The sequence below is a fragment of the Falco naumanni genome, chromosome 10, assembly GCF_017639655.2.
Source record: "Falco naumanni isolate bFalNau1 chromosome 10, bFalNau1.pat, whole genome shotgun sequence".
Lineage (NCBI taxonomy): Eukaryota > Metazoa > Chordata > Aves > Falconiformes > Falconidae > Falco > Falco naumanni.
Window position 1 is genome coordinate 21,184,343 of NC_054063.1, and position 12,453 is coordinate 21,196,795.

The 12,453-nt window shown below is 61.8% G+C and overlaps 1 protein-coding gene across 1 annotated transcript; it reads right to left on the bottom strand.

The window, feature by feature from the left end:
* Positions 1-6,511: 6,511 nt before the first annotated feature.
* Positions 6,512-12,453, bottom strand: CD40 (CD40 molecule). The gene is made up of 9 exons (XM_040609406.1): positions 12,367-12,453; positions 10,892-10,973; positions 10,129-10,254; positions 9,875-10,018; positions 9,557-9,656; positions 8,553-8,614; positions 8,193-8,291; positions 7,778-7,803; positions 6,512-7,470 (listed from the first exon to the last, which is right to left on the bottom strand). The coding sequence occupies exons 1-9, from the start codon at positions 12,412-12,414 to the stop codon at positions 7,315-7,317; spliced, it is 843 nt and encodes a 280-aa protein (XP_040465340.1). The 5' UTR covers positions 12,415-12,453; the 3' UTR covers positions 6,512-7,314.

The window sequence follows — 12,453 nt, forward strand, 5'->3', positions numbered from 1 at the left end:
TGTAAATCTCACACGGTGGTGGAGGGGTGCTGCCGGTGCCACCACTTGTCCCCAAGCCTCAGCCATGCTCAGTGGCTCCGGGTGGCTGGTGGGGCTGGTGTGGGGCAGGCAGGGCTGCGTGGGCTGCCCTGGCAGCCCCGCCGTGGGACCAGGCACTGCCAGCAGCTCCACGGCAGCTGCTGGTGGCCGTGTGCTGGGGCTTTTGCTGCGCTGCCTGCTGCTGGGGGCCCGGGAGCAGCCAGTGTCTGGGACCCATCTCTGCAGGCACGTGCCTGGCTTTCCTGGCTTGACTGTGCCGGTGCTGTGCCGGTGCTGTGCCACCCGCCCTGCTGCGGAGCTGTGCCTGCTTCTGCACATCTGCGGTTGCTGCATGTGGGACTCACCGCGCTTTCGTTGCAAGAGGCTTGCCAATGTAATTAAACTCGAGTGACTCCCCTGCCCTCAGGCACAGCCCCTCATTTCCCTTTGATTTATTATGTCTTCTTAATTTATTTAAATGAGTCTCAGTGTTTGCACAGGCTCGGAGGGAAGGAAAGGCAGCAGGAGGGGCTCTGTGGGGGCTCAGCCCAAGCCAGGCAGCCGTGTCCAGCCCCAGGCACAGCTGGGGGTGCAGGGGTGTGCACTGTGGAGCAGGGGGCTGCGGCCAGCCCCCTGGCTGAGCCCAGGCGCAGGAAGCACCTTCAGAGCAAAGCTCCCGGAGCCAGTGGTGGGTGGTTTGGCTCCCGGTGCTGGGCTGGGCTGGTGCTCAGGGCTCTGCCTCAGCGGGGCTGCAGCGGGAAAGGCTGAGCAGCTTTTGGGGCTGGTTGAAGGACATCTCCCCAGGGCACCACCAGCTGCCCTGGCTCTGAGCTGGCAAAAGCAGGGGGACAGTGGAGACTGGGGGGACACCCCTGCTCGGCCCCACTCCCAGAGTGCACAGGGACCGGGGTCCAGCGAGATCTCACCATGGTTCCTGGCCAGCATGGGAGAGGCATGCAAGACCCTGGAGAGCCCATGGCACAGCTCTGAGGCGTCAGTCTGTGCTCGAGGCCGAAGGAGGTTCCTCTCCACAGAGCCTCTCACGCCGTTCCTCCTGCCTTCCCTGCGAGCCCTGCTCCTCTGATTCCCAAAGGACCACCAGGACAAGCAGGCAGTGTGCTTCCTGCCTGCCCCTTTCCTCCCTGAGCACCTGTGCAGTCTCACGCCTGGCTGGGCTCCGTGCCCCTGGCCTGGCCATCCCCAGCCTGTGTTTGCACAGCTGATTGTTCCCCGCTCAGCATACTGCCGTGCACTTGTCCCTGTTGAATTTCATCCTATTTTTTCCAGTCCATTTCTCCAATTTGTCAAGATATTTTGAATTCTAATCCTGTCCTCCAAGATACTTGTAGTCCCTCCCAGCTTTGTGTCATCTGCAAATTTAATAAGTGCTTTCTCTATTCCATCATCCAGCTCCTTAATGAAAACATTGAGCAAACCAGAACCAGGGCAAATCCTTGGTCATCCAAGCAGCCCGCCACTTGTGCTGTGCTTGCCAGGCTTGCTGCCCAGATGTGGTGGGAGATGGTGCTAGAGCTTTGCCAGGCCAGCTGTGCCTTGCTGCATCCCCCAGTTCACGTGGGACCTCTCTGCTTCACTGCCCCAGAGTGGTGCTGGGACAACAGTGTGCTGCAGGCTCTGCAGTCTGCTGGGGGATGGAGGTGCTGAAGCTGGGGTGAGGATGGGAGGGGGCAGGGGGTTGTCTCAACGAGGGCACCAGCTCCAGCTGATGCGGTGCCAGTGCCTGGGGTCAGCCCATGGGTCTGCATGACATCCTGTGTAGCAGGGAACCAGGTGGGGCCTCACCTGGTGGCTTCATGGGGAATGCTGCAGGGCCATGCCCTGCAATCCCCTGCTGTGGGCAACGCCAGAGGTACAAGGAGGGCATGTGGAAGTGGCCACGAGATGTGGCTGGTGCATCCCGGCTGGGGCGTGTGGCAGTGACAGCATCCACAAGTGGGGTGCAGAGGGGAGCAGGTGTCCAGCAGCAGGAGGGCAAGACCCCCTCACATGGGTGTGGGCGTAGAGGCAGCAGAGCAGCCCCTGATGGGGCCGTGCTCCCCACAGGCAGCACACAGAGAGGACAGCAGCACACATCCTTTTCTGTCAGGTGCAGGCCAGCCCCATGGTCTCCCCATGCTGAGGCTGCTCCTCTGGGCTTCGTGATGGGGACCCAGAGCCAGCCCAAAGAGGAGTCACCCTGTGTGTGTCCCCTGGCCACCAGCCATCTTTTTCCTTTAACTGATTTTAGAAAGCAATTTACAAAATAAAAAGTGCTGCTTATGCCAAGCTCTGCATGTCCAGGCATAGCTTAATTTCACAGTAAAATTTCAAATGCAATGAATGACTTTTCCCAGCACCAGTCCATGTCTAAGCCAAGAGCTCTGCAAGCTGCATTGGCTCTGCTGAGCAGCCCAGGAACGGTTCTTGCACTGCCCTGCAGAGCATACACCTCCCCAGGCTGGCTGTCACAATGGCTGCAGCAGCCCTGCCAGCACTCACATGGCTGATGCTGCCCAGGATGGCTTGGATGGGCAGAACCCACCGTGGCTGCAGGCCAGTCTGCGGGGAGCTGCAGGCCCTGACTCTGTGCAGCGAGCTGGATGCTGCAGGCATCCTGTGCAATGCCGCCTCTCTGCACGGCTGTTGGGAGGTGGCCTGGCAGGACTGGCCAGCACTGCAGTGGCAGGGGCTCAGCTGAGAGCTGGTGTTCCACTCTGGCTCATTTCATGTCAGAATTATAATTTCATAGTCAGGGTCTAGGAGGTTTGTACACACAGATGCATTAATTCTGCATTTAGTGATACTTGAATAATTGGTGTCACATCAATTAGATCGGCTCTTAGATACTGCAGTGGTAAGTGCTATGCAAAAGCCTCTGGGCTCGAGGATGTGAGGAAATCCAGTGGCGAGTGAGGCTGGTGGGGCTGGCAACAGTGGGCAGAGCGGGGCTGGTGGGGATGTCAAGTGCTGAGAGAGGGGCAGGGATGTGCACCACATTTGTCCTTTGCAGGAGAGTGGCGGGGTCTGGGGCTCTCAAGGTGGTTGATGCCTGGGGCTGCTGTGCTGGGGGGATGCTGCCCTGGCTGTGCAGCACAAGGGTGCACATGTGTGCTCAGGGAGGTGCTGCCAGCATTGCAAACCGCTGAGCGTGATGCTCCAGTTCTCCCGTCACGGTGCTCCTCTGTCAAGCCACTTTCTGAGCACCTAGTTCAGCATTATCTGCGACTTCTCTCATCCCTTTGGGCTGCTGTTGCAGCCTGTGGCATGGCTTTGCATGCATGGCAGATTTGACAGCACAGTGCTGCCCACTCTGCCAGCTAATGGGGAGGAGGGGCAGGTGGGTCTGGGGCAATGTGGAGAACCCCCAGACGCATGTGCCTGCAATACAGATCAGCACTGTCAGTCCTATCCCTGCTGCAAATTGTAGGCAGGGGTAATTTGCAGATGACAAATAGCCCTGACAGCAAATATTTTTCCCACCCTCATCTTTCTACAAGCAGATAAGGTGGCAGCACCATGGCAATACGGTTGCTGGAGGGAGACAAACTCTTTGGCAGTCTTAAAAGTCTATTGTGTCCCCGCAATTATTTATAGATAAACAGAAGAAAGCCAATAAGCACAGAATGGAGCTGCACAGCTGCATTTGTTATGATGATGATGATGTTATCTCTCCTCACACCCACACAGACACATCTCCAGTGCATGGAAACTTGCTGCTGGCAACGATCAAATCCCTATTCCGTACAAGGCAGAACAGGCTGGAGGTTTTGCCCTCCCCTCGCTGACTTACTGCCAGTCTGTCTTCCCCCACAGCAACCCAACCTCACAACTCCTCCAGCAGCTTCTCACCCCATGACTGAACCTGCAGGGTTCTGGGATGCCCATGCAGCAGCATCCTTGGGGCACCCCGTGGCTGCCGTGTCTCTGATCTTGGCTGCAGCAAGACATGGAGACTGGGTGGCCTTCATCCTGGTAAACCAGCTCCCGGGGCATGGGGAGCCTTGTGGTGAGGGAGGGGGGGGTCCCAGTGTTGCTTGCAGGGTGCATGAGACTGTTTGGGTCCTCACCAGCTGGTGCAGCAGGACCCCAGGGTAAGGGTGCTCCCCACTGCTGGGAAGGTTGCAGGGGTGAGCCTGTCAGCTTTCCCTGCTCTGAGCTGTCAGGACCTCCTCTCCCATCCCACACTGCTGCCAAGGTCAGAAATGGGTGTGTTTGGAGGAAGCCATGTGAGGGATCTGGGATTAAACAATGTGGCAAGGAAGAGCGGTGGAGATCATTACTAATGAGTGCATTTCTGCAGCCCGTGGAGCAGGAACAGTCCGGAGTGAGAAGCATTGACTCTGGTGTGGGAAGGGGTCGGGAAGCACCATGCTCTGCCCTGTGAGTGCTTGGAGAGGCCTCTGATCGCTGCAGAAGCTCACAGGGAGAGGCCATGGGCCTGGCAGGGCTGGACCCACCACAGGGGAGAGCAGGGAAGTTGCAGGCACAAGGCTTGGGGTGCCTCTGTGCCGGGCATTGGGGTGCCCTGGTGAGCTGCTGTGTGTGTGGCACTGGGGCCCCTGACCAGTCTGTGTCCCCCCATGTCCCGGGGTGCTGCACGGCATCACCCGGCTCCCACTGTGGCAGGAGCCCTACAGCTCCTCAGGACATGCGCAGTCGCTGCTCCCCCCAGGGCCATGGGTGCGGGAGAGCGTGCATCCCTGCCAAGCACTCAGCCTTGCCTCTCTAGGACCTCTGCCCTGGAAAGTGCTGGGATGAGCTCTCCAGCTGTGCACAGTGTCCAAGACAGTGACTGGGGGCCCTTAACTGGACCAGAGAGTGGGATGATTTGTTGTTGCTTCCTCATAATAAAAGGACAGGAGTAAGTGACTAGTACAGTTTGTTCACTTGGTAAAGATTTATACAATCACTTCATGCGGTAATTGGTATTCTGGGGAGAAAGGGAACTGCAGCTCCAGCATCCACCTCTATTTGTTTTATCTCTGTCTTTCTCTTTCTCTCCCCTTTTCAGAATGAGTAATTCTGTCCCTCACAATCCCATTTAAACAGCATTTGTGGAGTGAATAATTAGTTACATTCAATTAGGCCTCACGCATTCTCCCTCCTCACTTTGGGGGACAGACGCACTAATGAGATGGCACATGTCTGACATGCCAGAGCAGGCATTAAATGCACCATGCAGCCAGGGCGAGGTCAGCACCGGGGGAGGCAGGGAGCCAGAGGGGCCAGCACAATGCCATGGGGCAGCCGTGGGGACACAGTCTTTTGGGGGCTGTTTGGGGTCAAAGCCTTCATGTTTGGGGTCCATGTGACACCAGCCCTCTCTGCCAGCAGGACTGGCAGGGCCAGAAGGAATCAGGATCATGTCTGTCCCCAGGGCAGGGTGTGCATTGGGCTGGTGCTGGAGGGGATGCTGCCCAGCCCTGCGGCCATCCCACCGGCACTGCCAGGAGCACGGAGGCCTGAGAGGGAGAGCTGCTGACACGCTTTTATCTCCATTATTAAACCTAACATTAGGTTTTAAGAGGAGCCTTAAATAATGTGCCACTGCCTTTACAGTAAAAGTCACACCGTGTTCCAGCTGCTCCTGGCTCTGGAATTTATGGCCTTTCTTATGCCACACTGCATGCGCTTGGGTGGTGGCAGGTCACGGGCTGCAGCTGTGCCTGGTACCCAGAGCCTGTGCTGGGCTCGGTGCTGCTGCAGCCCAGCCCTGTGCCAAGGAGTCAGGGGCCAGGGCAGCCCTAATGCTGCACCCCCAGCACCTGTAGCACCGCCCTGCAGCGAGACACGCCTCACACAGCACATCTGGTGAGGATGGACTGGCAAGGTGAGGCACGCCTCACACAGCACATCTGGTGAGGATGGACTGGCAAGGTGAGGCGCACTGAGCCTGCCCGCTGCAAGCAGCCCTGACGCAGGGTTGAGATCAGGGTATGGGCTGTATCGGACTGGAGCTCATTTGCTCAGTCCTGCCAGGCTGGGGCCGGACGCTGACTGCAGATGCAGGGGGAGCATGCCCGGGCTCGGGGCGTGGTGGGGGACAGCGTAGGGGCTGGGGCTACGACAGGGATCAAGCGCATCTCTTCCCTCCTCTTGTGGGAGCATCTGTTCTGGGAGCGCCCATCCCAGGAGCATCTGAGCCGGGAGCATCCCTCCCGGGAGTATCGGCCCCCGCAGCGCTGGTAGCGGCGGGGGGCCGAGGGGGAGGCGGCAGGGGCTGGCGGCCGTGCTGCTCACGCACATTGGGAGAATAATAAAGTTTAATGACAGCTTCTTGTCAGCGGCGCAGTGGAGGATAATCGCGTCCGGCCGTTCCCTCCGTGGAGCGGGCCGTGCCCCCCGCGGGTGGCTGCAGGCAGCAGCGAGCAGCGTGTGCCCCCACGCACGTGGTGTGGGGTGCGTTGGGAGCTCCCCCCCACCCCCCCGCGGCACCCGCCCCACGGGCCCGGTCGGCAGAGGGAAGCGGGGCCGCGGGGAGCCCGGAGCCCCACGCGGGGCGGCGCCGCTGCGGGCCGGTGCCGGAGGCGGGCACGGGGCGGGACAGCCGCACGCCGGTCCCGCAGCACCATCTCCCGGCTGCCGCGCGCCTGTGTCCGGGGCACTGCCCCCCGCCGCCGTACCGGGTCCGTGTCCCCGCCGGGAGAAGCGGGCAGCCTCCCCACGGAGCCCCGCAGCGCTGGGCCAGCACAGGGTGCGCGGGGAGGCACGGGGGCTGCTGCCCTGCCCCGGGCCGCCACGGCCCCGGCCGCTGCCCAGTCTCCACCGCCAGCACCCACCGGGCCCAGCTCCAGCACGGGGTCCTGGCGTGGGTGCCCCAGCTCCCTGGGCGGGTGGCCTGCCAGGACCGTCCCACACCAGCAGCCCACACTCTCCGCCCCGGCATCCCCGGCGGTCAGGCAGAGCGGGCTGTGCCACGGGGCACCCACCCAAGCAGCCACGCTCTGCCACGGGGGCCCTGGTGCAGTGGCTGCACCGGGCTCTGCCAGGGGGTCGGCCTGTGAGCAGCCACGCTGCGCCCCGTGGCAGCACCCTGGGCAGGTGGTGGGACCAGGCTCTGCTCTGCAGCCCTGAGCAGGCAGCTGAGCTTTGCTCCACTGTGGCAGCCCTGGAGAGGTGGCCAGATCAGGGGCTGTGGTGGTACCCCCATGGCGGGTGGCTATGCCATGGCCCACTGCAGCATCACATAATTTGCAGCCAGGCCAGATGCCAGATTTCCTCCTTGGCTGGAGAGGGAACAGAGGAGACTGTGCTGGCCCAAGCCTGTGTTCCCGTTGGAGGCAGCGCCCTGCACCCTCACAGCCTCTCCTGCTCCGAGATGCGGCTCTCCTTGCCATCCTCCTGGGCCACAGGCTGGCCCCCGAGCAGGGTCTCCTGCACAGGGAAGGCATCCTCCCCCATCTCCATGGGCTGCTGGGCCTCCAGGTTCTCTCCGGGTTTCCCAACCTCCACCTGCACAGGGGCAGGGGGTCAGAGGCAGAGAGCTACATCCCCCACCTCTGCAGCCACACCTTTCCACAGGCTCCTGCTCCGCTCCCATGCAGGGCAGCGCCTCACCCTGTGGGGGTCCCTCCTGACTCAGCATTTGCCAGTAGCATACCAGGGTCGCCCCAGCCAGGCAGCCCTAGGACAGCCTGCACTCCTCCTGCCCTGCAGAGCCACAGCCCCTGCTCTGTTGCTCTCCGCTGCTGGCACAACCCCAGCTGTGCTCAGGAGGGACCCCAGCCCGCTGCTGAAAGAGGGCTCTGGGCAGACTCACCTGCTTCTGCACCCGTCTCCTGGAATCTGGATGGAAAGAGGGATAGAGAAGGCAACGTTGAGGGGGGAACGTTCCTGCTCTGCCAGGAGCTCTCAGAGGTCCAAGCCAGGGCTGGTGCTGCCGCACCACAGGTCCTGCGGCTCACACTGTGCTGCTGCCACTCCCAGACTGGAGGCTGCAGCAGGAGAGCCAGGCTGGACCCACTGGGCACTAGCATTTTCCTCCAGAGCTGGCCCGGCTTGGGCTGCAGCAGTGCAAGTATGCCTGCTCCTGAGGACAGAACCCACTGACCCGGCAGGGCAATAGGCTGGTGGGGTCCCCGGAAGGGCTGCCCCATTTTTGGCAAGAGCTGCCACCATCCTCCCTGCTCAGCCCCTCTGTCCAAGGCATCGCTTCCCATGTCCCAGCCCCTTACCTGTGAGGACCAGGCAGTAGATGGAGATGCCTACAATGCACGTGACAACTGCGGCCATGATGGGGATCAGCACTGAAAGTGAGGAGCGCCTGCCCGACTCTGCAGAGGGAGATGGGGTCAGTGAGGCACCCACGTGACACTCCCACTGAGACGCTGAGCGCCTCAAGCTCCCTTAGCTCCAGGCTCAATCCCACAGGGATCCCTCACAAGGACAGAGAGGAGGACAGCATCGTGCTGGCAGTGCAGTCAGACCCTCCTCTCCCAAAAACACCCACAGGCCAGGCCAGCTCCTCTGAGTGCTGTGGGAGCCCGAGCACCAGGACACCTTTACTCTGCACCACTGGCACCAGAGGCACTTACCACATATCACATCTGAAGTGTTCGTCCCTTTCAGCTTCACCACCAGTCCCTTTTCCTCACAACTGCAAGGAAAAATGAGAGTAGGTAACCAGAGCGGCAGCCTGAGCACACAGCACACGGAAAGCCCCTGAGGAGGAACAGCTGGGACTGGGCAGCCACCAGAGTGACAGAGAAAGCATCCTGCACTGAGCCTGCCTGGCTCTGCAGGGGTGAGTGGATGGGGCCCCCTCCTGTGCTGCATGACAGGGACATCAGGTACATAGCAGGGCCCCATCTCAGGGTCCCGGTCTAGAGTTGCTGAAGATGGGCACAAATCTGGGGACACAGCACAGGAGGGAGCGGATATTTGAGACCTGCCTAGTCAGGGAGACCCTGGAGCTTGGAGATGACAGGCTACAAGTGGCTCTGTGAGGAGGTAATTTCTGGACACAGATAAAAGCAAAGTGAAATCCAGTGGCTGGCAGCCGAAGCAAGACTAATTCAGCCTGGAAATAAGGCTCACGTTTCTACCGGGGAGTGCAATTAACCCTCAAGCAGCTTTCTAAAGACAGGGAAGACCTGCCAGCCCATAGCATCCTCGAAGCCTGACTCCCCATGGAGAGAGGGCTGGTGCCTCTGCTGATGACTACAGCCGAGGAGCGTGCTGGGAGGGAGAGCCTAGACAGGGCACAGGGGGTCCCCATAGCTCCTCATCTCTTGCTCCCCAGTGCAGACAACAGGTTGGACATCCCTGGAGGTGCAAGCACTCTGCGCACATGCTGAGGGATGGTCACAAGTGCCTGGATATCTGCCTTGAGCTCAGCCATGTTGCCCTGGACCTCACCACAATCACAGCTCTGTCCTCTCACTCCTGCCCTATGCCAGCCTGATGCTGCATCCCTCGGAGACTGTCCCAGCCACCCAGTCCACAAAACCACTTAGAAGGCTGGCAGCAGAGGACATGCTGACAGGGACTGGGTGCAGCTGGGGATGGATAAAGGATGTGGTCAGCACTCAGACAATACCTTGACCAGGGATGGCACGGCTCAGTTTTAGAGGAGACATTGGAGAAGGTGCCTTCTGGGCAGGGCTCGCAGGGGGATGACATCCGGGCCATGGCTTTGGCTGGAGAGGAGCAGAGGTTGCAGGAAGGTCAGTATGGGCTGCAGGAGGTGAGGGGCTGTGGGGTCAGGCAAGCAGCTGTGGCAATGCTGCCAGGCACAGCTCTCCTGAAGCCCTGCTAGGGGCTCCTTCTTGGGCAGTCCCCTCTTTCCCTCGAGGGCCTGAGGTCAGTGTTGCCAGGGCATTGGTCCCACTGAGGAGGAGATGCTGGTTGGACTCACCTGCCACAAAGCCAAAGCCGCGCTGGCAAGGAGGGTTCTCCACGCAGGTCTGGCAGCTAGTGTCAGAGCAGTGCATGCCAGCCTGGCACTGGCACACTGTGTTGTGTGTTGCATTTCCTTGTGTCTTCATGATGAGGCCAGTGTCTGGGCAAAGGGAGCATGGGTGAGGTGAAACACCAGGCGGGTGAGCCTGGGGGGACACCAGCCCCTGCAGCTGCCACAGGCAGGGGCTGGTGGGCCCAGAGAGCACTTACTGTCATCACAGATATCATGGGGGGCACAGTGCCTCTCCTTGGTCCAGCTCTGCTGATAGTGTCCACTCTCACAGGGTGCGCAGACAGAGTCTTCTGTGCCACTGCATTCAGAGATCAGCTTTTCCCCTGCAACAGAGGCTGATGAGGAGGCGAGCGAGGAGGCCTTCCCCCTTCTCCAGGCAGCAGCTCTGCCAGCAGAACAGGGGAACACTGACAGCTGTGAATGCTAGGGCTGCTGTGGCATCCTGCTCAGTAGCCTGATGCTGCTCTGGCAAGCCAGGGCTGCGGGGGCCAGTGTAGCCAGTGGCTGCACATGTTGCATGGGGCCAGGTGGGAAGGGCTGCTGGGTGCTGGGGCAGGAGAGCAGGGAGGCTGTTCACTGCCTCCAGCACCCCGAGGACTGGGAAATGATCTGGTAGTGACAGCAGGAGCTGGCAAATATCATCGCGATTTGGTAATGCCAGCAGCAGCACTCTCCCTTGCAAGCTGCCTGTGCCATGGGGTCCTGTGGCTGCAGGAGCACAGACAGTCCCAAGAGAGCTGTGGCAGATTCAGTGACATCCAGAGGGTCTCCCAGGGCACCCATGAGGTCCCCAGTTGCTCTAGCACTGAGGTGACACACAGAGGTGAAGCTGTCAGCACTGCTGGCAACAGGGTAGAGGGGCTTGGTCACACTGAGCTGGGCTTGCTCTGCTGTGGCCAGGCAGCGGGTCCTGGCACAGCCAAGCCTTGGGGTCCCCAGAAAGGGAAAGGGTCTCCGCACCTGGCTGACACCGGTTGCAGCACCTGCCCTTGTGTTCGTACTGCTTATCAAAGCATCTTACGGCATCGCCAGGCTCCCAGCACTGGAAGAAACAAGACCTGTGAATTCACACGGCTCCCCAGCACTCCAGCACTGCTTTGCTTCCGCAAGCACCGTGTGTGAACCCATGCACTAACCCACATCCCGAGGTGAGGGCTTCCTCACACCACTCTACCCATGCCTACGCTAACCACAGACCGCAGCACAGCCACCTGCACTACCTGATGCCACCAAAGCTCTCTTTGAGGTGGAGTAGCAGTAATTCTGATAGGGTGGACTCATGTTTCCCCAAATAGCGATCACACATTGCCCAGTGACACTGCACCTGCCAACAGTGCTGCAGTCCTGGGCAGGGACAGCGGCACGAACCAAGCCTCCTGTGCCCAGAGTGCTGCCAGCCCCATCCCAAGGCTGATGCACCGGCCCTGAGGGGCAGGAAAGCTCCAGGCAAGGACATCACCTGTGCACAGCCAGCCAGGGCCCTTCCGTGCTCCTCCTAGCAGGGGGCTGTGTGCGCAGGGAAGGGTGGAGAGGGGGCCAGGAACCGATCTCGGGCCAGCCTGGGTGCAGGGGGGCACCCACAGCGCCCTGCCCTTGCACAGAGCCAGCCCCGTGCTGCCCAACACCGGTGGCCTGGCAGCTGCCCGCAGGACCCCACCCTGAGCCTAGTGGGACAGTGAGCGGGATGGGGGCTCCAGCACAGCCCTGGAGCAAGGTGACAGCGGCCTGGGGGGCAGCAGGTAAGGGAGGGCCCGGCACGAGGGGCGCCACGGCCCAGCACAGCCGGGCACCGCCGATCCCCGCGGGCCCCTTGTGCAGCCCTGGCTCGGTGGGGCAGCAGGACCCCGCCAGGTCTGGCGCGGGCACGCCTGGGCTGGTGGAGGGGAACCGGCCGCGCCGTCACACGTCTGACACCGAGCAGAAAGGGAAGTGAAAGGGGCGCTGGCAGGCCTGGCCCTGCACCCCTGCGCCTGCGCCCCCCGGCTGGGGGAGCCCCGGCCGTACCCGGCGCTGCGGACCCCCTCTACGGCTCGATGCCGCCCAGCCCCACCCGCGGGGACCCGCGCCCCGTCCCGGTGCGGGCCCGAGCTGCAGCCCCCGCCCGGCCCCGCTCCCTCGGGGGGGGGAAACGAAAGTGAAGACGGGCCGAGGGGCCCGCGGGCCGAGAACTGGCTGCCCTGCCCTGCCCTGCCCGCCCAGGGGGGTCCCGGGGAGCCCCGACCCGGCGCGGGCTCTGCGGGGCGGCAGCATTATCGGGGTCCCACCGCCGCCGTCACCCCACGGCCCTGGGCCTCCCGCGGGGGCGGGCCGGGCCGAGGGGACGGGCCAGAGAGGCTGGACCGTGGCACTTCCCGGAAAGCCCGGTGGCTGCCCCGGGAAGGAAGGAAGGAAGGAAGGAAGGAAGGGAGGGAGGGTGCAGGCCCAGCCCCACTCACCCCCAGCAGCACGGCGCCGACGAGCCCCAGCACCCCGAGCCGGTTCATGACGCTGTGCCCCGCGTCGCGGCCGCCCGCCCTATAACG

Excerpts from the sequence above, each read along its gene's own strand:
- CD40 (XM_040609406.1), bottom strand. The coding sequence starts at position 12,414 with ATGAACCGGCTCGGGGTGCTGGGGCTCGTCGGCGCCGTGCTGCTGGGG. Across the intron at positions 9,657-9,874 it reads CGGCTTTGGCTTTGTGGCAG|CCAAAGCCATGGCCCGGATG; the intron begins GTGAGTCCAACC and ends GCTCCTCTCCAG. Across the intron at positions 7,471-7,777 it reads GGAGACGGGTGCAGAAGCAG|GTGGAGGTTGGGAAACCCGG; the intron begins GTGAGTCTGCCC and ends GCCCCTGTGCAG.